Raw genomic sequence first — 27,918 nt, forward strand, 5'->3', positions numbered from 1 at the left:
ATTTAGTAGTTCCATCCCACTTGCCAATTAAGAAATATTGTAACCAACGTCAAAACATTCACTTGTACTTTTCACAAAATTTGGAGGGGGACAAAGGTAAAAATCTCAGTACAATAAGTTAGACGATTTCCATTAAATATATTTTTATATAAAATGAAACCTGATAAAGTTCAGACCCCATTAGGGAAAAGAATTTTTTAAACAAATTTAAAAAATGAGACAATGTTAAAAGTCAGCAGCAGACAAATCCCCCTTTGATGTTTCTTAGACCCTAAAAAGTTTGAACAACTCAGGCAGTTTTTTTACTGAAGGGTATCATTAGAATCAAATGTCCTTACAAGCAGATCAAAAGCATCCTACAAGTGATCATTTTAACTGTTGTGATTGGCCATGGAGACAGCAGGGTGCAGAGGCTGGGGAAAGGGAGACATATACAAAGGAGGGGGTACCAGTGCTGCACCATATCCCTGGGTTACAGTGGGATCAGGCATCAGAGTACCAGGGGGCAGGCGAATCGGGCTTCCTTCATGAACCTCTACATCATTCTCTTCCATACAAGGGAGGGTCATCCTCTTTCCCTTCTGTCTTCTGTTACAAAACCAAACTCTGATCACCTAGCAAAAGATAAAAGTTTAATTCCAGTCAGTCACCAGTCACCGCCAACTTGAAACTTCAACCCAAAGTCCAAATACTCATGGAGTTTAACATTCTCTCCCATCATCTCAATGCACGTCCACCCCAGCAGAATCAATTAAAGAAGTGACCAACTAGAAAATATTAGCCAAGAGTTGGTTGCAATGGCATTGCAGGAGGGCAAACTTTTGTATTTGCACAAATCTGGTAATTGGAAGACAAGAGGCATAGACAGAGTGGACAGCCAGTGTCTTCAAGGTGGCAATGGCCAATATGAGTGGGCATAATTTTAGTGTGGTTGGTAGAAAGTATGAGGGGCATCAGGGGCAATTATTAAAAAACAAGCAGAGTGGTAGTCCATGGAACACTGCCAGAGGTGGTGGTGGAGGCAGGTACATCTGGGATATTCAAGAGACGCAGATAGGCACATGGATGAAAGGAAAACAAAGCTGTGTGGGACAGAAGGGTCTTGGAGTAGGTTAAACAGTCAGTACAATATTGTGGGACGAAGGGCCTGTACTGTTCTATGTTTTATGTTCTCTTCAAATGTTTCACTAATATTAAAATGCAAAAGGCAGAATTATGCAGTTTTGAAGGAAAATCAGATAACAAGACACCAAGAGATGGAGGAAGAGCATGGTTCGGTATGGCAACTGTTCTGCATATGACTGCAAAAAGACCTATTTGTGAACACTTCACATCATGGAAGACAGCATCCCCTCGTGGACACCGACTATACTTCTTGCTGCCTCAGCAAAGTAGCCAGCTTTATCAAAATCCCCACCCACCCTGGGCATTCGATCTTCTCCCCTTTCCCACTAGGCAGAGGATACAAAAGTCTGAGAGAATTGGATTGAATGGACTATTTCTTACATCCTTCACATACACGAGTAAAAAACTTTACGTTGCATCTCCATCTAAATGTGCCATGTGCAATCAGTAATTTATAATAAATATTACAGTCAATGTAATACAGAGTACTCAAGTCAGCTTGAATTCATCAGTCTGATGGCCTGGTGGAAGAAGCTGTCCCGGAGCCTGTTGGCCCTGGCTTTTCTGCTGCAGTCCTGCTTCCCAGATGGTAGCAGCTGGGATAGATTGTGATTGGGATGGCTTGGGTCCCCAGTGATCCTACAAGGCTCAAAAACACTTTCTACCTGCTGCTGTAAGACTATTAAAGAATTGTATGATAGGTTGGACTCTGACCTCATCATCTACCTCATGATCTTGCAACTTATTGTTTACCTGCACTGTCGTTGCAGGTTATTCTACATGGGTATAGGTGGAGTTTGGAGGACGATGGCACCTAACAGTGAATCCTTTGCTTGCATCTTCAGAAACAGTTCTATTTCTATCTTCAATATCTATATTTTCCCCCCTTTCAGGGTTCTTTCAAAGACCCTGACCCAGAGTTACACACTGATTATGGTCCTTCGTGGGAATGGGACCCGCTCTCAGGGTCTCATGATGGGCTGCTATTCGATATACCAAGGACATGGCCGAGGAGACTAGCTTGCCTTCAGGGTTCTGGAATTGTGTGACTCTGGAGGCAGGCGGACTCTAGGTTGGTGCCTCAGCAGGAAATTGGTTTATCGTGGGAGATGGAAGATTGAAAGCAGCAAGCTGGTTACCGGCTGTGGCCAAGGGACCCGAGCTCTTTGGGCACAGAGCTCGGAAAAGCGACGCAACAGAATTTTAACATCATAAATCAGCAAGTTGTTTTTTTATGAATACCCTCTCACTGTGAAACGGGGACACCCCTTTTTCCCTTATTAGAGAAAGGGATAGCCTGTGGTATGTTGGATTACCAGGGGAACGAGTAGTCTTTGGGGTACTGCAATCACCCTTACTGATGTTTTGCTGCATGTTTGAGTGCTCAGTGGAGGGCGCTGATGCTTTTTTTTTTGCTAGTGGGGGGGGGGGGAGTCATTGTTTTGCTGCTGCTGCTTTTGCATGGCGGGGGATCGGGGGGGCTTTAGGGTTTAACATTTAACTGTTATTCATTCTTAGGGCACTCCTGTTTTCATTAACGGTTCTGAAGAAAAAGAATTTCAGGATGTATATTGTATACATTTGACATTAAATGTACCATTGAAATCTTATTGTTTTACTTTGTTCTACCTCAATGCATTTGATTGATTTGATCTGTATGAATAGTATACAAGCTCTTCACTGTATCTCAGTACATGTGACAATAAACCAATTCCAACCTAGACAGTTAAGACTTTGTTTCTAATACAAAACAATGGTCCTCTGTACTCGAGCAATAATGTATGCTCAATGCAATAATGAACAAAAGCAAGAACTAGAGACTAATTATGTGCAAAATTGCACACCACCACCCTAGCTGTGGTATAAGCCATTCAGAAGGACAATATTGCCAACTCCAAACCTTCTCCATGGGTTAAGACCATCAATTTCACCCGTATCCAATTATTAACGTACAAATAATACTAAAACAAGATGAACTCAGACAACTGATATCTGATCTACCAGATATAAAGATCACAGTTGATCTGTCTAAACCAATTCCCAGTAACCTTCCTCTACTTTGCTTAAGTATAGCTAAAAACATTCATTCTTCAAAACAGCAGCGGACATAGAGACTTCCAAGAACAATCAGGAGAAGAAATATTAGCTCAACTCCAAATTAAGCTGATTTTTTTGGAAAGGCTGTAGCTCCCATTTCTAGATTCTCCCGCAAGAGGAGACATCCACTCCATATCCACCATGTCAAGCCCACTGAGGACTGTTGAATGCTCCAAACAAATCGCTCGCAATCCAGACCTGCTGAACTTTCCCCTCAAGGAAACTCATCAATTTCAGTTATTAGGCTAGCAAACATCCTTGCTACTTCCAATGCATTTACATCCTTCCCCAAATAAGATCAATACTTTAAACAGTACATGTGTTGTAATCTCACTAGTGGTCTATACAACTGAAGTGCATCCTCCCCAATTTTCTTAAAACAAGCTTCTTTTCCTGATGAATAGTACATCATCCATTTCCAGATGATGAAATAGGGTACTCACATCCCTCTGAATTATACAATTCGTCACCATTTAGGTTACGTTTTTACATTCTCTTAAAATTAGGTTTCAGATTTTACCCATAGTAGGGTCCATACTCTGCAATCCACTCTCCAAAATGTGCTCTACTTTCCAGATATGTGGCTGCTCACTTGACCTACCATCTTTGTAGCATGTCCTCTTTACAATTTACTTTCCAAGAAGCAACCACCCTTTCCCACCACACATGGACAATACACACCCAAATCCTCAACAGGTCCATGGTTTTCTATTAATCAGAAAGTTGTCCACGCACATTATCTCAAACCATGAATTTTTTTAAATTATCCACAAAAACTTTCAATTTGCATCTTTTCAAATGTCTAGAAATCCAGATAATTTATACCACATTTGGAGTAGTTTAACAAACACAATTACACTTTGAACCTTTGAGAAACATCCAGCTATAGACAAATTTCTTCCCTAAATGAAAACAAGTGAAACAAAAATCTAACATTGTTATCATTACCATCCATTACATACAACCATCCCTTGCTCTGATGTTCACTAACATGAAGGCATTATCATTCCTGAACTTTTACCTCTGTTTTTTCAGTGTTATGATTTTCAAACATGGAAACGGCAAAGCCCATTACAATCACCACCCTATTTGACTGATAAGTTGTCCTCCATGTTTCCTCATTTTTCCCCCCAATGCCGATGATCCAGTTCAACACATTACTGCAGAAACATTTATCAAGCAATGTCTTCACACAGCACCTATCACAACTTCAAAATATTTCCATGGAATACTGCTGCCCTGAGAAGATGGAGGAATCACTGAATTCTCACAGGTTCAGCTATGTTAAAGCTAGGTCAGTTTTGAGGAAATATCTGCTTGAACATCAGGGAAACTCAATGAACTCCTATTATGTTTTTTTTAAAAAAACTGTTCAGGTTTGGACAAACAATAGAAATAAAGTCTTCAGACCCAACTACAAACTGGTTCCCAAGTCTTCAACACCATGTATTTAAATAATGCTTTCAAAATCTTGCCACTTACCTCAACCTGCCCATCATCACTGTTCAACAGTCTCCACAATGCTGCCTGAAATTCCTCCTCTTCCTCAGGTAATCTGGTGCCGGAAGCCCTGGATTGAACTGCTTTGCCAATGAGTACCGTCAATACATTTGAGATTCATAAACTAATCGCCTGAGCTTGTGACTTCCTTAAGTTCAGCCATTACCCTTCAGTACGTGGGTTTTTTTTCTGAATGTACCACCTTTGCTTGCGGATCCCTCCATTAATTCATCCTTTGTTTTCAACCTATTAGTGAGTCCTTTCAATGAGGTGCTACGCTGCAATTCCCTCTCCAAACTTGCAGCATGGTATCAAATTCTTTCAAGACTAATTAACTATGTTAACATTACAACAATGCCAGCAGTCAAATGATAAAAGCAAAACCAGGCACCTCTTTATCTAATCGAAGGTCTTCTGCGATCTGGGAGATTTCATCACTGGTAGGCTTGGGGCACTTCATGAAGTAGGTCTCCAGGTTTTTCTTCACTCCATTCTCAATGCTGGTTCTCCGCTTACGTTTTCTTGACTGGTCAAGAACTTGTTCCACGTTACAAATCTTGGCAGGTCAGGGGGAAGGAAAGGTTCAAAACCAATTCCATGAGGAATTCAACAATCAAAGTACAGAAAGAATATTTTAAATTCTTCTGGCAGGAATTCATTCACCGCTTAAAGTTGCTTAAAAACATCTCTTGGGGCAATACTAAAATAAACTGGACCTACAGCACCTTGCAACAGTATTCAGCCCCCAACCCCTTGTTAACATAAATGAGTATTGAACCAGGAATTTCATCAACTTAACTGAGAATTTTTATTTGTGAATCACATGCTGTTTTATTCCACCTCCACAGTAGAGCCCAAAAAACAGGGAAATTTGTAAAGCATGGAAAACTAAAATTTCAAAAAACCGAAATGGCAGTAGTTCTAAAGTATTCATCCCTCAGTACGTAGTTGAGTCACCTCTCGCAGCTATCACAGCCGGTAGTCTTTTTGGACAAGTCTCAATTGACTTTACATGTGATTGTAACCCAGGTTAGGGTTGTAATGTTACAAAGACGCAATGTTAGAAAGCTCCACCTGTGGAGGAATGAAAACGAGGTTTACTGAATTATTTTATTTATTTATTTATTTATTTTAAAAAGAGCACTTGGAGGGGGGATAAAAGCTATGAGAACAAGGCATGGCTTTTTTTTTAATCAGTTATATTGTTATATACATTTTATTTATTGTTACACATATCATAATTTTTGTTGTATTTGACTGACCAGAACTGAAACTAAGGTTAACTTTAATACTTAAGATTAGGAATTCAATTAGTTTCCCCAAGGATAAATAAAAAGGCAAATGTTAGTCTGTAAACCTTTAATGGGGAATAATACTAGATTTAATTAGAGAAATTGGGAGTAAAAGGTTATTCTAATAAATCTCACTGATTCTAATTAAAAGGGAATTTGGTTTTATTTGAGAGTGATTTGGAACCTAGACAGAATGTTGGAATTTCAAATTGTTCTTGCTCATAAATATTGTGTATATTGCCCTTTTTATAATAACAACTTACCTCCAGAAGTGCACGTTTTCGATTCACTGCCTCCTTCTGATACCTAGAGCTTCTGATGGCCTACTAGCACCTAGTGTGCAGTAAATGCAATTTGATTTTCTCAGCGCTGCAACCACTCACGAGATAAGACAAGCACTACAAAGGTGTTACATGGAGCAAGAATTGCCCATTCCTCCTTGCAAAATTGCTGAAACTGTGCCAGGTTAGTTGGGGAGCAGCAGCAGATAGCAATCAAGATGCTCTGGCAGTGTGCTTTAGGTCATAGTCCTCTTGAAAGATGAACTTCCACCCTAGTTTAAGCTTTCTCGCAGAGGCTAGTAGGTTTTTAATCTGGAATCTCCATTCAGCAGCATTCATCTTCCCCTCAGTCCTGACCAGATTTCCAGTCCTTGCTGCTGAAAAGCATCCTCACAAGATGATGCTACCTCCACCATACTTTACAGTAGGGATGGTGTTACCTGGCTGATGCCTACTGTTAGATTTATATCACATGTACCGCTTAGTATTGAGGCCAAAAAGTTCCACTTCAGCCTTATACAACCACAAGGCCTTCTTCCACATCTTTACAGTATCTTCTAAATGTCACTTTAGAAAGCCTTTAGGGGCAAGGTTATGCTTATTCAGCCAGGGCCACTCCTGCCGCTCTTCCATAAATACCCTTTTTGTGCAAGGCCTTAGAAATTGTGCAGAAATAGACCATCTTTAGTTGCAGCCACTGACATCTGCAGCTCACTCAGTGACTGTTGGCATCACCGTAGCCTCTCTTACAAGTGCAGTTCTTGCCTGGCGACCAAGTTCAGAGGGACAGCCTGACCTAGGCAGGGAGGCTGTGGTTTCATATTTTAAAAGCAACTTTTTCCACAACGGACTGAAATAAGCTCCAAGATATGTTCAGTGTTTTTGAGATGATCTTGTACCTTTCCTCAGATTTGCACTTCTATTGTCATTTCCCTGACTTGTCTTGAATGCTCTTGCCTTCATTTTGGTTTGGTCTGTTGAAAATCTATCATACTGTTGGACCTTACAGAGAGAGGTAGCATTTATTCTTAAGTCATTGAAAACAAGTGATCCTCCAATTTAATACATCAACAAAATGGGTGAGTTGTTAAAAGTAATATACAGTACACATCTGAGAAAGCTGGCGTAGTAATTACAAAGGGGATGAATACTTCTTCAGACTCAGTTTTAGTAAAGTTTTGAAGGTTCTTTTGATTTGACATGTTGCACAATGTTTTGCAGATTAGCTCAAAAGCTCCTACTTCACTTTATGGTATCTAAATAGATAACTGAGGCAGTAAAATGATAAATTAATTGTGGGGGCTGAATACTTTTTCAAGGCACTGACTAAACTGAAGTAAAGTTCCTATTCCTGTGCTCAATATTAAAGACCAAATAAAATCACAAGAGAAAGGGAAGGCACGTGTACAGTTTTTTTTTAATTCCCCCAGGGATGATAAATCAAGAATGAGAGGTTACAAGTTCAAGGGGCGAGATTCAATATGGAGCAGAGCAGCAGTCTGTATAAGGAATGTGCTGCCAGAGGAAGTGGTTGAGGCAGGCACCCTAACAAGGTTTAAAAAGGTACTTGGACAGGTACATGGATAGGAAGTTTAGAAGAGAATAACCAAACATCAAAAGATGGTGCTTGATTAGAATGGGCATCATAGCAGAGAGTGAAGGTCCTGTTCAGATCCTGCTTGACCATAATTCAATGTAGCTGCTGTGATCATATCAGTTTAGATATTTAGCACAAGGAACACTCAAACCATTCAATTTAGAAGGATTAAGTGTGCCATTCAACTGAGACATGGATTAAAAGGGTTTGGGGCACTACACCAACTTGATCTTGGGAAGTGAGGCACAGTTATGTTCACATCCAGGTGTCTACCTCAATGCTTCGGTGACCATTTCTAAATGACAATAAACGAGGACTGAGTGTCCTCATAATCTAATCTAATCTGCGTTCAATCCAGACCCTGTTGCTGCTCAATACACATAGCACCATGACCACGTGGATTTCCCCCAGCTGCTCAGGCTCTTCTCTCATATCCCATAGACATACTGGTTGGGAGGTTAATTAGTCATTAAGATGCCCCTGGTGTCCAGTTGAGTAATAATATCTGGGGAGATTGTAATTACTCTCAATGATTGTCTGATGGTCCGTATGGACTAGATGGGCCAAAAGGCTCCTTTCCACGTGCATGATCCGTCAAGCTTTCAGGGAAGCTTGGGACTTGAATAACTGCATGACCATCAAGGACCACATTGCAATTCCATGCCACACTACAATCCTCACCACCTCTACCCTGATACCCAATCAGATGCCCAGCCAAAACTATTAAAACTTGAGCGATTTGCCCAGGTTCACCAGAAACAGGAAGGAGCTGTGCAGCTGCCCATCCAGTGACATTACGGGCTTTACTTCCAGCAAGATGCACCTACCTCGTGCAGGTTGCCGTTGTTCTCGGCGTCATTCAGCCAGCGCTGAAGTATCGGCTTCAGCTTGCACATGTTTTTGAAGCTCAGCTGCAATGCTTCAAATCTGCAGATAGTGGTCTGACTGAACATCTTGCCTACAACAGAGTTAAAACAAGTTAAAAAACAAAACAGGTAAATGGTGAGAGCGTAATCACAAACAGAAAATCTGCAGATGCTAGAAATACAAGCAACACACACAAAATGCTGGAGGAACTCAGCAGGCCATGCCATGGAAAAGAGTACAGTCAACATTTCAGGCAGAGACCATTCAGCAGGACCTCCTGAATTTTGTGTGTCTTGTTTAGTGAGGTAGTACTTATGGACCACAAATCTTGAATGCAGAAGGGAAGAAGATATTCTTAAAACTTAGTGCGCATCTTCAGGCTCCTGTACCTCTTCCCTGAGATGGCCCACAACTGTCCCCCACACCCCAAAATCTACACTACAATTACCCCTATCATGGATTCCCAACCTAGGGTCCATGGACCCCTCAGGTAATGATAGGGATCCATGGCATAAAAAGGTTGGGAAACCCTTTGAGTCTAGTTGCTCAGATGCACCATGACCTTTTCATAATATAATAATAAGGCAGGAGAAGATGGCGGCGCGCCTGCGTGTGCGCAGCCCACCAGTGAAAAATGATATCGTATCTGTTAAATAGTGGCTGTGGACAATTCTGATTTGATGGAGAATGGACGTGAAAGCACAGAGGAACATCTGGAGAAATTTCTGAAATGCCCGTTCGCTGCTGTCGTTACTGTGTGGTCGGGAATCTTTCGGAGGGTAGGCTTCAAAATCCCCGGCCTTGCCTGCCTTTGGTGACCGAGAAGGAGGTCGAATCGTTCAGACAGAGGTGGCGCTCAGTACTCGGTGTCGGAGAGCTGATCAGAGCTCAAAGTTTTCAGATGACTCAGAGTCGGCTTGTGGTCGGCATGGCAGGGAGAGTTTTTCTTCCTTCTCCCGTCTGCGTGAGATGTGGAACATTTGAGAAACTGTGAACTTTACTGTGCTCATGGACTTCAAGTTATGGTATTGTTATACTGTTTGTAACTATGTTATAATTATGTGGTTTTGTCAGTTTTTTCAGTCTTGGTCTGTCCTGTGTTTTGTGATATCACACTGGAGGAAATAATGTATCATTTCTTAATGCATGCATTACTAAATGACAATAAAATAGGACTACATGTCTTCATAATCATAATATTGTGAATTGGGACTTGGGTCAGCATATGCACTTGATCTGCAATGGTCCAGAAGCCCAGAACTTCCCTCATTATCAATCATGCTGCTAATTCACATTACAGAGAAAAATCTTGACCATGATCTTTACATCACTAATGAATTGCATAGAGCAAGCCCCTAACGAAAACCCCACTGCACACAATCACTTTAATGAAACTCCTTTTGATCATTGCCACCAACCCCCCCCCCCCCACCACACTTTTGTTCCCATAGAACTTTTAATCTGCTTTGACATTTTTCTTGGACCTTGTGAACTTATTTTCAGGATAAATTTTCCCTTGGCTGTCAAATGCCTTGCTGCAGTTCACCCAGACTACGCAAAAACACGCCTCATTAATATTGGTTGATACCTCAAAATAAAACAATTAGGTTGGGTAAATTAACCTTCTGAAATTATCAACTGCCCTCAATTAAATAGTGCCAATTCAAACTTCAATTTTATGTTATCCTTGAAACATTTTTACACTATTCATCAGCCACTAATTTATTCTGTAGTCATTTAGTGCGTTTAAACAATGGAAGAATACTAACATCCTCGGGTTATTGATCCACACCAATAGCTGTAAAAGCTTAAAAATATGATCAGGAGGAAACACAGGGTTTGAGCTTTTCATTGGGAGAAATTTACCCAGCTTCGATCTAGACCCAGCAATCCATCCACTTTTAAAAGATGTTAAGCTACTAATATTCTTCCATGAGGCTTATTTTTGACACCTCACCTTCTTACTCAATAGTTTACATCACTGCTTCCATCTTTTAGGAAGTGGTGATGTTCATCAGAATAAAAAACACAGCCACCACACAAGTTGTTGTTTTGGTTTCAAATGGGCTGCAACCTTTCACATTCATGGAGAAAACTAAGATTTGCCTGAACTTTAGCTAGTAATACTTATACTATGCACCTCTGCTTTCTCCAGTGTTGATCTCTTGCCATTCTGTCACAGATTTCCTTTAAAGATTATCCAACCCATTTTCTTCTTAAATACTTAAGACTCCTTAGATCCAAGATTTTGCAGATTGGTCTGTCTTTGGCAATACACTGATTCAAATACTTTTGTCTTTTTCGTGACCCTCTCTCACTACTCTGACATCTAGCCGCTTCACATCACATACCCGCTTCCAGTCAGGGCTGTACAACAAAGCAGCCATTTAAACCCAACTCATCCAGGATGCTCATTTACAACACTTCCATTTGTCTGCAAGCCTCTAAGCCTTTCCTATCCAAGTACTTTCCTAAATGCCTTTAATTCCATCTGCTCCTACCACATCCTCAGGCAGTTCATTCTGTATAATCACCTTCAGATATCCTTGAAATTGCTTCCCTCTGACCCGAAAACTGTGCTGTCTAGCAGTGGTCTTTCCACCCCCCACAAAGACAATCCATGCCTCTCAGTTTTATAAACCTCAGAAAGGTCACTCATCAGCCTCCTAATTCCAGGGAGGACAAACAAAGTTTCTCAGAACCCTATTCCAGACAATATCCTGGCAAATCTCTTCTGCCCTCTTTCCATTGCTACTACATCCTTCCATATGGCAGAGAGAACTGCACAAAGTACTCCAGGGCACTGCCAGACCAATGTTTTGCACAGCTAAATCATGACATCCCAACTCTTGAACTCACTGCTTCATCCACTCAATGCCGTCTCCACAAGTCTGTCCACCTGTATCACCATGTTCAGAAAATTAAAGTCTGAAATGAGGTCCCTCTAGACATGAACATTGAGGTCCCTGTCATTTACTGTACATATTCTGAAGGCATTTGATACCCCAAAGTGCATTTCTCACACTTGGCTGGACTAAATTCTATCTGCCACCACTGCGTCCAACTTTCCAGTTGATAGGTCTCTATCCTTTCAGTGATAGAAAGGTAAAAATCAGTCCACTTACTTTCTCATCCAAGTCATATGATAAAGTGATCCCAGCTCTTAAAAATTTAGTCATAAAACCCCATTGACCACTGCCTCCATCTACACCTGCTAATGCCAAGCCAACTTTGGATCCAGTTTGACGACACACCATGGATACCTTACGCCCTCACCTTCCAAAACAACCTCCTTTACTGGACTTTGTCAGAACTTTGCTAAAGTCCATGTAAACCAAATTGTTTCAGCCAAGGAAATCTGGCACTACTCTTTAAAACATTTCCTGATAGTCTATCTTTTGCTAGGCATCTGCTAATCTAACCAAAATCTTTCATACCCAGATTAATTCCCCAAAACCTGTCCAGTACCACTTTTCTGCGCATGCAAGGCACTGATCAACATGTTATCCTATTAAGAACTCTGCACTTTCTATACTCATTCCCTGTCACCTCAATTTATGTTAGGCTTCTTCAAAAATAGCCCAACAAAAAAAGTTTCTGGTTATTTGACTTTCTACCTCATGACATAGAGTAGACCATTTACCACTCCTCTCAGTAAGATCCTTCATTACCATACTCCCACTTACAGTCCATTCTTATGTCCATCACCTGCCTTCCAACATTCTTGCTACCACGGATGACCTTATAGTAACCAATTAACCCGCCAACCTGCACAGCTTTGAGATGTGGGAAGAAACCAGAGCAACTGGACGTAAACCCACACGATCACGAGAAAGAAAGCAAACCCCAGACAAACAGCAGAGGTCAGGATGGAACCTGGGTCATTGGAGTCGAGGAGTCAGTAGTACCACCTGCTGCCGACTCTACAACCCCGACCGTTGGTCTTTAGCGCACACCCCATTTTTATACCTCTGTTCAACTCAGCCTGATTTGTCTATTTTCCCCAGCACATCACCACCCTCCACAACTCTAATTCTTTTTTTAAGCTGCTGCTGCACCTATCTATCATTTGCACAAAAGTCCTTCAATGTTAAGATTCCATTCCAGTATAACCTATGATAGTCATGATGTTTTACTCCCATAGTTCAGTGCCTTCATTTACAAGACTCCTTACTTTAAAGGACTAGGCTCATTGCTCCTACACCACCTGTTAGTGCAAGTAAATCTGTGGTTTGCTTTCCACTTGCGAATCATGGGTATATCAATCACTTCCAGAGTACTAAATCCTTGTTTTTAAACTTTCATCCAATTCTATGAATCTACCTACCAATTCCATTCCTTTTTCCTGAGACGTCACTGGTATAGAGCACTACTTTTGGCTGCTTAGCCACTCCAGGGCCTTTCATCTGGCCCCATAGATGCTGCCTGACCTGCTGAATTCCTGCAGCATTTTGAAAGCGTTACTCTGGATTTCCGGCATCTGCAGAATTTCTGCTGTTTGAGAATTTAGGACTTCTCATTATTCCTCAAATGTTTAGGCTGACTGCCCACTTCCACTACCTCCTTTCCTGATCTATCCCCATATCCCTCAACATTTAGCAGTCTGTTAAATTAATTCAGTGACCAGACCTCAGGGGAAGAGAATGCCAAAGATTCATCATTCTGGGTGAAGAGATTTCATCATAATCCTAAACAGCCTGACCTTTCTGCTGAGATCATGGCCTCTAGCTCCACACTCAGTCCAGGGAAACATCTTCCCTGTTGAACCCTGAAGGAAAGGAAGTTTCAGTGAAACTTGTTCGTCTGAAGATTCTAGAATAGACACTATGTGCAGGTCAAGGAACAAAGGGGGTATTTGTCAATATGATCTCATTCAAGTGCTATGAAAGAGCTACTGAAATCTGAAATACAAAATCCTGCCATAAATCACACAACAGTGGTAAAATGCCACACTAGTATACTCCCCCTCCATGAATAAACATTTCAAAAAGGTGTTATTAAGCAGATTAACCAAGCTTTAGAATAGGAACCATACAGCTTTGAAGTGAAGGAAGAAAATATGGGAAGGGCAATTTAGCAAGTATGGAGAATTGGTACCTGCTGCATTGTAAGAGTTAGCAATGGAACGGGCAAATGCAAATATCAGTGAGGAACAATGCAGGGCAGATACCAAAAACTGATACAATGGAGCAAGTCCTCTTTGTCACTAATCAATTGGATATACATCCAACTGCTTTGTCTGAAGAATTCTAAATGATTCTCATCTTCAATTTTGCTGCATACCTCTCCCTCCATCATTTAAAATTTCAACACTTTTCACCAGAGTGTTCCATGACCAAGTAAATGCTTCTGAAACATCGTGCGCAGTTTGGAGCTCTGCACCACTGAGGGTGATGGAAGCTAGACCATTAGGTGTGGACACAGACAATGTTTGAAAGATGGAGGAATTGAAGGTAATGGGGAACTGGAACAGAATTGAAGACAGCATAAACAATCCCTTGGAATGTCATGGTAGATGAGCAGCTTGATGGTACTTTTTAAAAAATGTCCAAAGTACAGGTCATTCATTTCCCAACCAACACCTAATAATGTCCAGAATACTAGCAGCTCTGGATCTAAAGCAGCAAAGTATTACATTGCACCCACGTCTCACTCAACGGTTTAGCTTTAAACATCTCACCTAAACCATGACATCATATGGCATTCCGTAGAAAGATACCGCATTTGTGTTTCTGATACAAGAAAGTAGCCCTTCGATCCAGGAAGAGAGCACACAAGTGAGCCATGCAGAAAATGTAGGAAGCTGAAATTACTTCAGAAATGCAAAAATAAAACTTGAGTTTGCAAATGCAGAGAACACAAGTTAGGAGTGGGAATGAAATCCTTAGCTTATGCATTCATTTAATAGGGAAAAGCAATAAAGATGGTGACATAAATGGGCTTAAAGAATTGTCTGAGTAAAGCCAGTGACAGCAAGCAGGGAAGGAACAGCTCAGCCAGTAGAGGTGCTACTTCACCTCCTGCAATGTAGCTTCAAGACTGACTACTGCTATATGAGACTTGTAACTGATTGTTCTTACCCCATTGTTCTGGCTTTGCCCACATACGTGCAGATTAATAAACTAAGTGGCCATTGAAAAGGACCACTTGTGTAGACAAGTTGTTGATCCTGGGTGTAGTTGATGGGAAAATGGGAAGACTGAAATGGAATTAATATAAATGGGAACCTGATGGCCAACTTGGATTCAGTAGGCTAAAATGCCTTAATTCTACACAGAATGACCACGGGACAAATCACTTCACCACTGTGATGGTTGCCACCATCTTTCAGTTGAAGCTGGAGGATTGATAAAAGAGCAAATAGGCAGAAGGCTCTGAATAACAGGTTTAACAGAATGCTAGATGGAATGCAGGAATCAGGAACAGATCAGGCACAGACAAGCCAAACTCAAATCTGTTTTGGTGGCACTAGTATCAGGATTAATGTCACTAGCATGTCATGAAATGGTTTTACAGCAGTACAATGCAAAATGCAATAATAAAAGCTGTGAATATAAATGTACTATGATTTATATATGCAATATATTTGTAATACACACATTAAATAGGTAGTGCAAAAAAAGTGTGAGGTAGTGGTCATGGGTTCAATGTCAATTCAGAAATCAAATGGCAGGGGAGAAAATGCTGTTCCTGAAACACTGAGTGTGCGCCTTTAGGCTCCTGTACCTCCTTCCTGTGATAGCAATGAGAAGATGGCACGTTCTGGCAGATGTGGGTCCTTAATGATGGACGTCTTTTTTTTTTTTTGAGGCAATCGAATGACTAAAACTTTTATCAATTGATTCAACTATTCTGTATGAACAGGTCTGAGTGAAGGGAGCATGCTGTAACCTTTACATTTATCGTATATTGTGTGAGAACATTTCACATTTCTCATTCTGAAGTAATCAAAGTCAACCAGGGTAGGGTAGTAGATGTGGTCTACATGGACCAGCAAGACTTTTGACAAGGCTCAGCATGGTAGTTCAGTTGTTTTTTTTCCTTTTGGGATGGTTTTTTTTTCTTTTTTTTTGTCTTTTTCCTTTTTTTTTGCTTTATATTATCCGTGATCAGTTCTACATGTATGGGAGTTTTGGTAATTTCCACTATTTGGTTTTGCAATTACTCTTTTTTTAAATGTAACAATACATCTCATATTATCTGTATTATTGCTATGTTTTGTTTCTATATTTTGAAATTAATAAAAAGATTGAAAAAGAAAGCATGGTAGGCAGCTATGAAACATTAGATTACATGGGCTTCAGGAAGGTCTGACTAATTGGACACAGAACTGGCTTTATAGTAGGATGGTTGTTTTCGACCTGGTGGTCCAGGACTAATGGTTTTCTCCAGGGCTCAGTGCTGGGAAAATTGCAATCATCACTGGGCCAATGCACGAGAATGTACAAGGCATAGCAAGTTTGCTGATGACACCAAATTAAGTGTAAAGATGATTGTCTGGATTTAGAGAGGGATCTTAATCAGCTGGGTAAGTGGGCGAAGAGGCAGCAAATGGAGTTTAATTCAAAGGTGAAAGATGTTGCAGTTTTGGGAAGACATCGAGGGTAGGACTGGTACAGTGAATGGCAGCACCCTAGGTAATGATGTAGAACAGAGGCACTCAGAAGTACATGGTCCCCCGAACGTGGCATCACAGTGGTGCAGGTGGCTCTTGGCACACTAGTGTTCATCTGTCCGGGCACTGACTATAAAAATGGTGATATTAGGTTGCAGTTGTGCACCATCTTTGTGAGGACATCTTTAGAATATTGTTTAGATTTAATCACCCTGCTATCGGATATACATCATTAAGCGTTAAAAGAATTTGGATGTACAAGGACGTTTCCATGACTCATGTCGAGGTTGAGCAGGCTGCAACTATTAGTTGGAACATAGCAGAACAAGGGGTAATCTGATGGAGGTGTATTAAAATTATGAGAGGCATAAATAGAGAGATTGCTCAGATTTTCCTTCCCTCCCATCACCCCACCCCCTGAGTTTGGGAATCATGAACATGAGGTCATAGGTTTAAGGTGACAGAAGAGAAACTATGAACCCAAGCAGCAACCATTTCGCTGAGTGTGGTCGGTACAGAGGATGAGCTGCCAGAGGAAAAGATAGGCAGTACAATAATAACATTTAAAAGGTTCTTGGGAGACAGGGAACAGGAATATCTGGGGAAAGGGGTAAAAAGCACAAGGGCCATATATCAGAAATGGGATTAGCTTAGTTGGGAACCTTGTCAACATTAGTTACTTCTCTGCTTCATGCTGACAAACCAGGATTGAAGCAATCCCAAAATATAAACATTTTTAAAAGCAGACTATATCCAAATTAAGACAGCTCATCGCAGCTGCAGTCCCTCTGAATCACAACAGTGCCTCACCTAAAGCACGCCAGAAGGGAAAAATAAGGTATCCAGAATCAGCTAGAACATTTGATACAAGACTCTTTGCAGCTCTATTAAAAATTACTTTTATTAGAAAGCTATTCAAGTAATCTCACCAATTTTGAGAGAGTTGAGAGAGTGGACAAAGTGGCAACCATTGCACGGATATAGCCTTCTGATATCCAAATAGTGAAAGGCACTGGTGGCCAGCTCAAGACTCAAAGCTACCCATTAAACATGTTTACCTACCTTTGATCATTAAATGTTCTTCCCCCCATGTTAGTATCAAATTCCTTTCAAAGTGTTCTGTTCACATTTTGGACATTCCAACACAACTCACTGTATCAAAAATGCCATTGCCCATGAACTCAAATCTGCCCATTGTTTATAAACAAGTCAGAGTGAGCATCACTATCGAGGTCAGTATTTACTGTCCATTGACTCAAAGTTCATGAGCCACCTCTACTGTATGTCCTCTAGTGAAGGTGTTCCTAGAGTTGGGGAGAGTGTTCCAGGATTTAGTCCCAGCAAAGTATTTCCAAGGCAAAACAGTGTGTAACTGGATCAGAACCTGCATGTGATGGTGTTCAAGGCCTGATGCCCTTGGTCTTCTAACTGGTGGGAGGGCATGACATCAAAGTATGTCAGACTAGCCCATACAAGTAACTACAATGCATTTTATAGATGGCACGCAAGGCATTGACTGTGCATTAGCAGTCAAGGGAATCAATGTTTCAGGTGGTAGACAATATGCTGCTTTGTTCCAAATGGTGTCAAGTTTGACAATTGATTAATCCGTCCTCACCAAGGCAAGTGCGTTATTCAGTCACACTCCCGACTTGTGCCCTGTAGATGGTGTCAGGACATGAGGCACTGCAGAATGCACAGCCTCTGCCCTGTGCTGGTAGCCATGGCTTTAGCACACCATTGGCCACTGTTCCAACAAGACTCCTTGATGCCACTGCTTGATAGCACAGCAGTTACTCACCTTGAAACTCACCCTTTAGTTCATGTCTGGACCAAGGGTGATCAGGTCTAGAATGGTCCATCCAAAAATGTAAATTAGGTTGCGTTGATCTTAGAATTGCTGGTAACACCTATCATGTTATTGATGATCGACAGCAAACAGTAGAAATTAGAATGGAGTCATCTTGGAGCAGCTTGACTTGTTCCAGGCAGGACTTCAGCCCTACTGGACATCCAGTCCCAGACCCTTGGCCATATCCAGTGGTCTCAGCTGTTATCTTGAGATCACATGGTTGAATCAAATTGACTGCTGAGGTAGTGGGGATCTCAAAGGGAAGTTTAAAGGGGTTGATTATTTGACAACTTTCAACAGTGGTGCAAATATTTTAGCCTCACCTTAGTCACTCACATTGCATTATCCTTTATCTTGGGACATAATCCTGGCCCTGGTATTGTTGAGGCTGGGAATGCTTTTGGAACCTCCTGTTAGTTGTTTCATTTACCACCATTGGTCATGTCCATCTGTGGTCGGACTGCAAGGCTTCAATCTGATCTAGTGACTGCGAGATCATTGTCCATTACAAGCTGCCTAGCACAGTGCATTTCACTAGATAGGCACGACATTCATAGCTATGGTGCTATGAATGGTGCTGCTCCCAGCATGCTAAACTGTGCTTCCCGTTGGTTTGGCCAAATATATGCCAGGCTACAATGTTACCATGTGGTACACATTTTTGATGCTGATGGTCCATAGTGCCTCACCATTGTCCAGTTTTGAGCTTTTATGTCTGCTCGAGGGCAGGCTTCATTTAACATGTCTACTGCCACACTCGTAGAGTTTCCTCTGTCTGGACAGGATTTGTCTCTAAAGGACAATGCAATGTTCATTTGTCATGGACAGATGCATCTACTGTACAAAGAGTGGTGAGGAAAAGGTCATACTGATTCAGTCACTACTGGCAATAGTTTAAATGTGATATCAATGTTCTTCAGACAGTGGTGCTACAAAGTGGATAGTGAAGTCCCCAGCTGGAACACAACAAGCACTCCTGCCACTTTCAGTGTTTCTTCCATGTGTTGTTAGAGGAGCATTAACTCACCAGGTGAGGGAGGTTTGTCATAACCAAATGTGCCCACATCTGCCCTGTTAGCATGAAAGTTCATGGTCTGGATCCAAGGTCAACAATTCAATGGATTATCCCCCCCAGCTATTTTTAGCACCCACTGTGGAATAGGATGTCCTCAGGGATGCTGAAGGACTCTTGCAAACAGGGACATTTGCAGAATCATTATGGGACAGTTAATTTATAATAGAAACTGATCCCCAGGTGTTGAAGGAAATTGACTCTCCCATCTGAATTCAGTGTCCCACTCAAAACCAGGTAGTAGACCTGGTTCTATTCTGTTTGAACACAATGGTTGTGATGCAAGAGGAATTGAGCCATCTCAGAAGGCAGAACTATGAAGTCATCACTAGGCCAGATCGAACAAGGACTGCGGATCCTTCAGTGGAGGACATTGGTGAACTAGAAGCCATTTTAAACAATCCAGTAGTTTGTCATTCTTATCAAGACTTTTCTCTTAAGTATTTCAGATTTAAACTGATATTACAACTACCATGTGGGTTTTTTGATGGTATAGTTATCCTACGCATATACTAGTCTGATAACTTAACCAGTTACACCAGGCACCTAATCTTATCTCAGCCATGAATAACTCATTCTCCAAGAACTACTACACTGACAAATATACCAAAAAAGATCATTGAAGCTTTTCCATGCAAAGATTAAGAGAAATGCCACAACACAAAGTAACAGAATTGATTTGCAATTGTACAGAATTGAGATAGGTGAGGGAGGAAAATTCCTCCATGTTGCTTGGTGTGCTGTTATCCCCAAGCAGATAACTGCAGAGAGTCAGTGAAGGGTGCTTAAAGACAATATGCAATTCATTCTTATGAATAAAGAACATGTCAGGCTTATTTGTATAATATTCTAGCATGTGAAAAATATTAGTGCTCTGCTAGCCCATTTTTAATATGCTACATTTATTGGCAATCTCCCAATGTCTTCAGTTTAAATCCCTTTGCAAGCTTTCCCTATTGTTGTAATTGTCTCCGAGTGTACATCTTGCACTCAGTTCCCCTTTCTTGCTGCATATCATTTTCAATGCAACTCAGGTAATTGTTGGCCATGGACTAGTTGGCTTGGCTGGATATAAAGGCAGACAAGCCCACAAGACTACCATCCAATCAAAACCTTTGTTGCTTCTGAAGGATGAGACCAGCACATTGCACCCAGCATGTCACAGTTCATCCATCCCAATCCATCCTTTGATGGACACCAACCAAAGGCACCATCTCAGAACTTGAAAAGATTTGTACTGCACAAGAAAAGCAATTTCAATACTTTAGCATTAATGCAATCAACAAAGAGAATTTAGAATCTTAACGTCTTGAACACTTAATGAAAAGCCCCTTTCTGCTACAAGATGAAATTTGCTAAACAAATTGCTTTGCATTTAAGGAACTTAAGGGTTGTTTTGTCTGAGATCTCCAAGTCAAGAGAAAGGCATATATTGAGGCCAATAGTAAAACAGGTCCGAATTTGCAGCATTAAAGCAAGTGGATATTTATATTCACACCTTTTGAGGGGAAAAAGAATCCACAGCATCTCTGGATATGATTGGCCACATTGGACAGTATGAAAATAAGGGAGTAGGGGTTTAAGTAGAAAGTTAGGAATGTGAAGTGCTTTCTATTTTATAGTTAAACCAGTGGTCATTACAATGAAGGGCAATGAGTGAACAAGAACTTGAACAAAATGCAAACAGCCAATTCTGAATTATCTTATTTACAGGACAATGGCATAGAGAGCATTGCAATCGGCAAGCCTGAAGAAAATACACTATTATTGCAAAAGCAGATAGACTGAAGCACTGGAGACTGGTGATCTGATGTAGGGGAGTTTAGTAACAAAGTGGTAGCAGGTCATGAGGAATTGCCAAGTGTTGGACCCAGCCAGCTAGCTCATGGCCAGCAATTACTTTGGAATTACACAGACAACAATATATAGAAAGGGAAGGGGTTCCAAGTGCAAGATGTGGACTTGGAAGTGATTACAGAGACAGGGAAAACTTGCAAAGGGATTCAAGTTAGAAACCTTGGGAGACTAGGAAGCTATAGTAAGAACTGGGCTAAGTGGGACATGAAAAAGCAGGATATAAATAGCAGAATGTGAAGTAAATGAGCTCGAAGGCCTTGATGTTTACAACACCACAGCAATCTGCATTCGGAGTTTAATTAAACTGATCTTCCCTTATCAACATAGCTTCAAAAATAAATGAGAATTGCAACAGCATTGTCATCTAGCAGTCCACATGATCCCAGCTCCAGTCACCATCCCAAATTAAAACTGGAGATACAAAGCAGAGTACATTTCAAATATCAGCTCAGCAAGATAGCTTGACAACTTGTTCCACACAGGCTTTATTAGCAAGATACAGTACACCATTAAGAGGATTATAGAATTAAATGGCTTAAACATCAATTGAACACAACTCTTTCCTGAAGGGAAGAATTTGGTGCTTGCCTATTCACCTACCATAGAGGTTCCCCAAAGCTAATCCAACATCTGCCTGAGTAAAGCCAAGTGTAATCCTCTTGTGCTTCAGTTCTTTGGCAAACTGCTCCATTTTCTCTTTGGTGGGATATTCCTTAAAGCACAGAGAATAGGTGGTGAAAATCAAAACACTACAGATGCTGAAAAGTTGAAATAAAAATAGAAAATGCCATAAATATCTAGTTTAGGCAGCATCTACGAAAAGAAAAATTAACATTTCAGTTTGCTCTCCACAGATGCAGCCTGACCACTTCAGTATTATTTTGTACTAGAGAATAAAGCAGCAGGTTAAAAACTCAGAACTATTTTGAAGTTACACAAGTGGAGAGAAGGAAGCAAAAGACTACATTATTCAAAATAGTATCTTGCCTTAGAATCAAGTTGCTGTAGAACATTTGACAAGGTTTAAAATTTTGTTTAAAAATTAGTTTACAACCTTAACAACAAGAACCACAGAAAGCAAAACTTTTTGCACTATCAACACTGATCACTGCCCATTAAACGAAATACTAAAGGTCATTAAGTACACAATCAAATCGACAAATAACTGCAGAAACCGCCTATTCCACCATTTTATAAAGGCAACTAATTCTACTCAGACCCATACTCCTAGGCCCTTCCTTCCAATATCCAAGAAGCCAACCCAGTTCCAAATACTGTCTCTGGGGGCAGAGGATTCTAAGGATTCACCAGTTCATGGAGTTGGGGTGTGGGGGATGGAAGGAGGAAGAGAAGAGAGAAGATATTTCCCCTTCTACAATACAACCTAAAGGCAACAGACCGAAAAGCAGGTCAGCTTCACGCGCCCTACAAAGGTCAGAACCCCGGACCGTTTAACGCATTCCTCAAAACCCCTGCTGAAAGTAAGATCAAACTGCTTGTAGACCTCTGCTACATGAACTCTCAATCTCTTAACCCATCGCATCAGGGTCCTTGCCTTAGCTCTATAAACCCAGTATCAGGTTCCACATTTTGTTTCATAATTCCCCTAAGTATAGGAATGATCTGAGTGGCATACAGTACAAACGCTTTTCAGTACCTGGATGCGTGTGAAAATAAAATATTTAGCCAAGAATGGAAAGGAACAAGAACCCTCCGAATTAGAAAGTTAGTTAGAAGGTTTATTGTAGGCTACCTCCTCGCTGTCGCTAGACTGTCCTTCCTCGCTGGTGGTGCCGGTGGACCCTGTGTTTGAAGATGCGGGCTGGCCGGTATCTCCCTGTAGCGTGGGGCTTGTGTACATCTGCGGAGGCGACGCGAAGCTTCCGAAACCGGGGTAAGACTGTCCGGAACCCCCGGCCGGGGACGAGTTGGAGGCGGCGACAGGCTGCCAGAAGCCGGCGCCGCTCCACCTGTGGCCGTAGGAAGGATTCGGAGAGTTGTACCTCGCCTCTTGTGGGAAGATAGAGCTCTCCTTCTCCGTCTTGATCTCGGACCGGTTGAGGAGGGCCGAGGTACCAGCCAGCGGCGCTGGCGTGGGGTGCTGCCTCTGCGGCCAGTGTCCGGCTCCGGACGCCTCGGCTGGAGGTAACTGGTACCAATAGCTGGAGTGCGACATTGCCGCCTGTTCCCCCGACGCTGTCGCCTCACAGTGCCCGTATTCACTCTTCAGAGGTGGGAAAGGAAACAGATACTGGGCCGAAATGCCGTTGTAACCGGACTTGTAAAATTGCCCTCCCATATCCTGCAGAACCCCAGTGGGGAAAGGCAACAGTCCAGCCCTGTCCGGGGACTGAGCCGTCCCGTTCACGTTGGGACCTTGCCCAGGACTAATTGGCCTGCCAGACATCCTTCCAACACACAATCACTCACAGCACTCCCGCAAGACCCATCATTAAAGTGGTCATCCCAGCACTACAACATTCAGCTCATTGACCTGAGTCAGCAACCTGATTGGGTCGGTGTGTTAAGTGAAGCCCATTTCATTGGTGCTGGGGTTGGTTAGGGTGCGTGGAAAAGACCGAGGTGTAAATGAACTTGATGAGTTGAGCGTGCATTGAGACTGACGGTCTGCCCAACAACGCTCAGGGTCCTGAGCTCCCGCATGCGAAGAGATTCAATAAATGATCCAAATTTGAACGACACCAATGACTCCCCCCCCACCACCAAAGGCTTCAAAAAAGAGCAAATAGTTTGAGCCCATTAACAATATTGTAAATTTAACGTGGGCAATTCGTCATAAACACGCCCAAAGCACTGGGTGAGCTGCAAGAGGTGAGGAATTATAATACACGTCGCTTTTCCTAGCGACCTGCAGGATCTTTATAGAATTCATTGGGACTCGTCTTTTTCCAGCGAAGTGCAAGATCTTTATGGAATCAATTGGGAATCACTTTTTCGAGCGATATGTAAGATCTTTTGGGGAATTATTTGGGAATCACTTCTTTTTTTCCCAGCGGCATGCAAGATCTTTTGTGATCTTATTTGTTTAATAATAACATTTTTAGAGCACTTCTCAGATAAACGATATAGTTCAAAGTGTTTTACAATGGGATAAAATTCAAACATGGAAATAAACGACAAGATGTTAGGTAAGGGATGTTATTCAGTATTGGAGTAGTCTGATCTGAAAATCCTTACACCTTATCAGGATGTTCCTCCTTGTACCCTCCACGGGGACCAAAGATCTTTCTCTGGATATAGTAAATAGATGATAGTATTGTGGTGATTTATTTATTGGCTGCGTGTCAGCAGGAACAGTGGGACAGAAACCTGCAGCGTCTCAAGGACAATGAATGAAAGGCGCCGCTTGGCCATTGTGTGCGTTTCCATCTCTGAGGTGGCGTTAATCCGCAGTTCTGTATCTGAGAAAAGAATGGGAACTCCCGGTGTTTCACTTCCGAAGAGAGACTGGCCCCCATTGCAGGACCTCAGATCAGTCTCCACAATACAACTCCAAACAAAAACTTCAAAACTGTCTTGCGAGGTGGATGCACAAAGTGCCTCAAGGATCTTCGCCATATCAACCACAAATAATGATTTGGATTTTTCCCTTTGCGTTCTTTTATCTTTTATCCAAAATAAATAAAAAAAACATTAAATGCACCGCTTATTTGGAGAAAGATAGGGGCGTTAACGCAATAAACAAGGCGCGGTTTATTTAAATAGCCTGATAACCCATCTCACTTTTTTGATCCTAAACTTCACTCGGTGAGCAACTTGAAATTTGAGAGCATAAACACAAGAGATTCTACAGATGTTGGAAATCCAGGGTAACATACATTAAAAGCTGAAGGAACTCAGCAGGCCAGGCAGCATCTATAGAAATGAATCAACAGCCGAGTTTCTGGCCGAAACCCTTCACCAGGTCTCGGCCCGAAACAACGACTGTTCATTCATTTCTATATAGGTTACCTGACCTGCTGAGTTCCTCCAGCATTTTGTGTCTGTTGCTCTTGAAACATGAGAGATCTGGGTTTCGTTCTCCCTTCCCCCAGCATGTCTCGAGGACTCGGTCAACATTGTTGTCTCCTATTTACCGCCCTTTCGTCTCATAAATGGAGTTTCACTTTTTCACTTTGACGTTGTGGGATTTTGTGTGCGTCTAGCCATATTAACTTAGAAAAAAAATCTGTAAATTACATTTTATTGATATTTGATTTCCGAAGCACTAAAACAAAATTGTGTTAATTTTCTCCTGCAGATCCCCAGGTGAGCAGGTTTTCAAAAGATCAGTTATCTTTCAACCAAGAGCATTAACTAAACCTGATTATCTGTTCTCATTATCTCACTTGCTGTTTGTGGGACTTGCTGTGTGAAGATTGGTTGCACTGATTGTCTAAGCTTCAGTGGTGATGACACTCCTGAAGTATTTAATTGTCTTTTTGTGAGCTTTTTTTGGTCATCTGTGGAAATATACAGTATTTTTGTCAGCCTTTGGGATAGTGCTCCTGCGGGTGCTTTGCTGTGTTAAAGATCTCAGAATCAGAATTAGGTTTATTATCACAGAGATAGGTCCTGAAATTGTTATTTTGTAGCAACTTGTATAATTAATAGAAATTATGGTCACGGTGGTGGGTGGGGGCGTGGGGGGGGGGGGGCGAGCAGTAGGGCTCCAGAGTCTGCAGATCCAGAATTGGCCTCTATAGTCACCAATGATCATGTGTCAGTCCTGAGGACTCTTCCTCCCTCCTGATCTTCGCAAGCAAAGAACCATCATCATCATTATTATCATCACTGGAAACATTTGGGACACCTTAAGGTGAATGAGAACATAAATGATAGGAACACATTCAGAATGCTGGAGGAACTCAGCAGATCACGCAGCAGCGAGAAGCAACAGCGGCAGCTCATTCAATTGTCTTGCACCATTCATCAAGATAATGTCTGGTCTACCTCATGCCATTTTCCACACTGTCCCCATATCTTATGATTTACTTAATTTCCAGAAACCTATTTGTCCCTATTTTCAATAAACTCAATGACTCCATTTCCACGGTCACTAGGGTACAGAATTCCAAAAAACACACTGAGTGAAAATATTTCTCATCACCTCAGTACTTTACAACCCAACCCTTATTTGAGACCTTGTATTGTTCCCTGTGCCACCTCACACTATTTTTTAACAAAATAAACTTTATTCCTAATAAAAATATGTACAAGAATAAACCATGCCACGCCTTTACATTCATAGACAATACATTAAGTAGTGTTACATTTTTTAAAGCTGATAGCACCATTGCTACTCATGTGGCCCCCTGGGGTGATACACTAATACAATGATTAAGGGGCTTTCCCAGTCAACCCAGCCTCTCCTTGTCCAGTTCATGAAGAGCACTAGATTGCGGTCCTTCTTCCGTGGCTCGTGTTGGCCACATCAAGGTTTCGTGCATCCCTCAGTACCTACACCTGCAAACTGGGCTCTGCCAGTGGCAGCGTTCCTCTACAAACATTTCAATGTGCTCAGAGACCATTAGGTTTTGAGCAGATCAAAGGGTGTTTCTCATTGAGTTAATGATCTTCCAGCAACACTTGAAGTCCGTCTTGGTGTGCGTCTCTGGGAACAGCTTATAGATCAGAGAGACTATGAGACCATAAGATTTTAGAACAGAATTAGTCCATTCAGTCCACTGAGAATGCAGTGCAATTTGATCGTGGCAGATGGATTTTCTCTTTCAACACCATTTCACTGCCTTCTCCCCATATACTTTGACACACTTACTAATGAAGAACCTATCAAACTCTGCTTTACATACATCTAATTATTTGGCATCCAAAGCCATCAATTCCACAGATTTACTGCCCTCTGGCTAAAGAAATTCCTGCACATCTCTGTTCTAAAGGGATGTGCTTCTATTTTGAGGCTGTTCCCTGTGGTCTATGTCTACCCTATCTTGGCCTTTCGATATTTGGTAGGTTTCAGTAAGATCCCCCCACCACCCACACTCATTTTTCCAGCAAGTTTAGGCCCACAGCCATGGAATGCTCTTGGGATCACTCTCATAAATCAACTCTGGATTATCTCATCCTTTCTTAGATATAGAGGCCAAAATTGTTCATATTATCCAAATATGGTCTGACCAATGCCTTATAAAGCTTCAGCATTACGCTCTTGCTTTTATATTCTAGTTCAATTGAAATGAATGCTAAAACTGCATTTGCCTTCCTTACTACCAACTCAGCTGAGTTACCTTATGGGCCCATTTGTTCGTGAAATATGTGTTACATCATGCAATATCTATAAAACATGTTTTAGTATTGAAAAATTCTTTTAAAGATTTTTTAAGTTCAAATGTAAACATTCTTGACATATTCTTAATATTGACCAGATTTATTCCTCTCCCCCCTCTCCCCCCTCTCCCCCCTCTCCCCCCTCTCCCCCCTCTCCCCCCTCTCCCATTCACTTGCTACTTCATCCCAACTCCCTCCCCTACCTGGAACCACCTGCCTGTTATCTCACACCCCTCCTCAGTCCATCAACCACCTCAGACTCCTCTCTCATCACTTCCCTGCTCTTCTTTACAATGGCCACCTCACCTCCCCATTCTCAGACTCGATGCAAGTTTGCGACCCCAAATGTTGACAATTCCTTCACTCCCACACAGATGCTGCTCGACCCACTGAGTTTCTCCAGCAAATGGTTTGTCGTTAAAGATTCTTATAGTCACTTTTGTGTAGAGCAAGCTCCCACTGTTTGGAATGTCTT

General features: G+C 41.7%; 1 protein-coding gene across 1 annotated transcript; it reads right to left on the reverse strand.

Annotated features, from left to right (window-relative positions):
• Positions 1–371: 371 nt before the first annotated feature.
• LOC140186129 (POU domain, class 5, transcription factor 3-like) lies at positions 372–23,562 on the reverse strand. The gene is made up of 5 exons (XM_072240035.1): positions 22,909–23,562; positions 21,756–21,867; positions 8,720–8,850; positions 5,114–5,278; positions 372–614 (listed from the first exon to the last, which is right to left on the reverse strand). The coding sequence occupies exons 1-5, from the start codon at positions 23,560–23,562 to the stop codon at positions 372–374; spliced, it is 1,305 nt and encodes a 434-aa protein (XP_072096136.1).
• Between the last annotated feature and the right edge of the window lie 4,356 nt (positions 23,563–27,918).

Source organism: Mobula birostris, chromosome 22 (assembly GCF_030028105.1).
Source record: "Mobula birostris isolate sMobBir1 chromosome 22, sMobBir1.hap1, whole genome shotgun sequence".
Classification (NCBI taxonomy): Eukaryota; Metazoa; Chordata; class Chondrichthyes; order Myliobatiformes; family Myliobatidae; genus Mobula; species Mobula birostris.

Excerpts from the sequence above, each read along its gene's own strand:
- LOC140186129 (XM_072240035.1), bottom strand. The coding sequence starts at position 23,562 with ATGTCTGGCAGGCCAATTAGTCCTGGGCAAGGTCCCAACGTGAACGGG. Across the intron at positions 8,851-21,755 it reads AGCTTTGGGGAACCTCTATG|GCAAGATGTTCAGTCAGACC; the intron begins GTAGGTGAATAG and ends ACTCTGTTGTAG. Across the intron at positions 615-5,113 it reads ACCTTCGATTAGATAAAGAG|GTGATCAGAGTTTGGTTTTG; the intron begins GTGCCTGGTTTT and ends ATCTTTTGCTAG.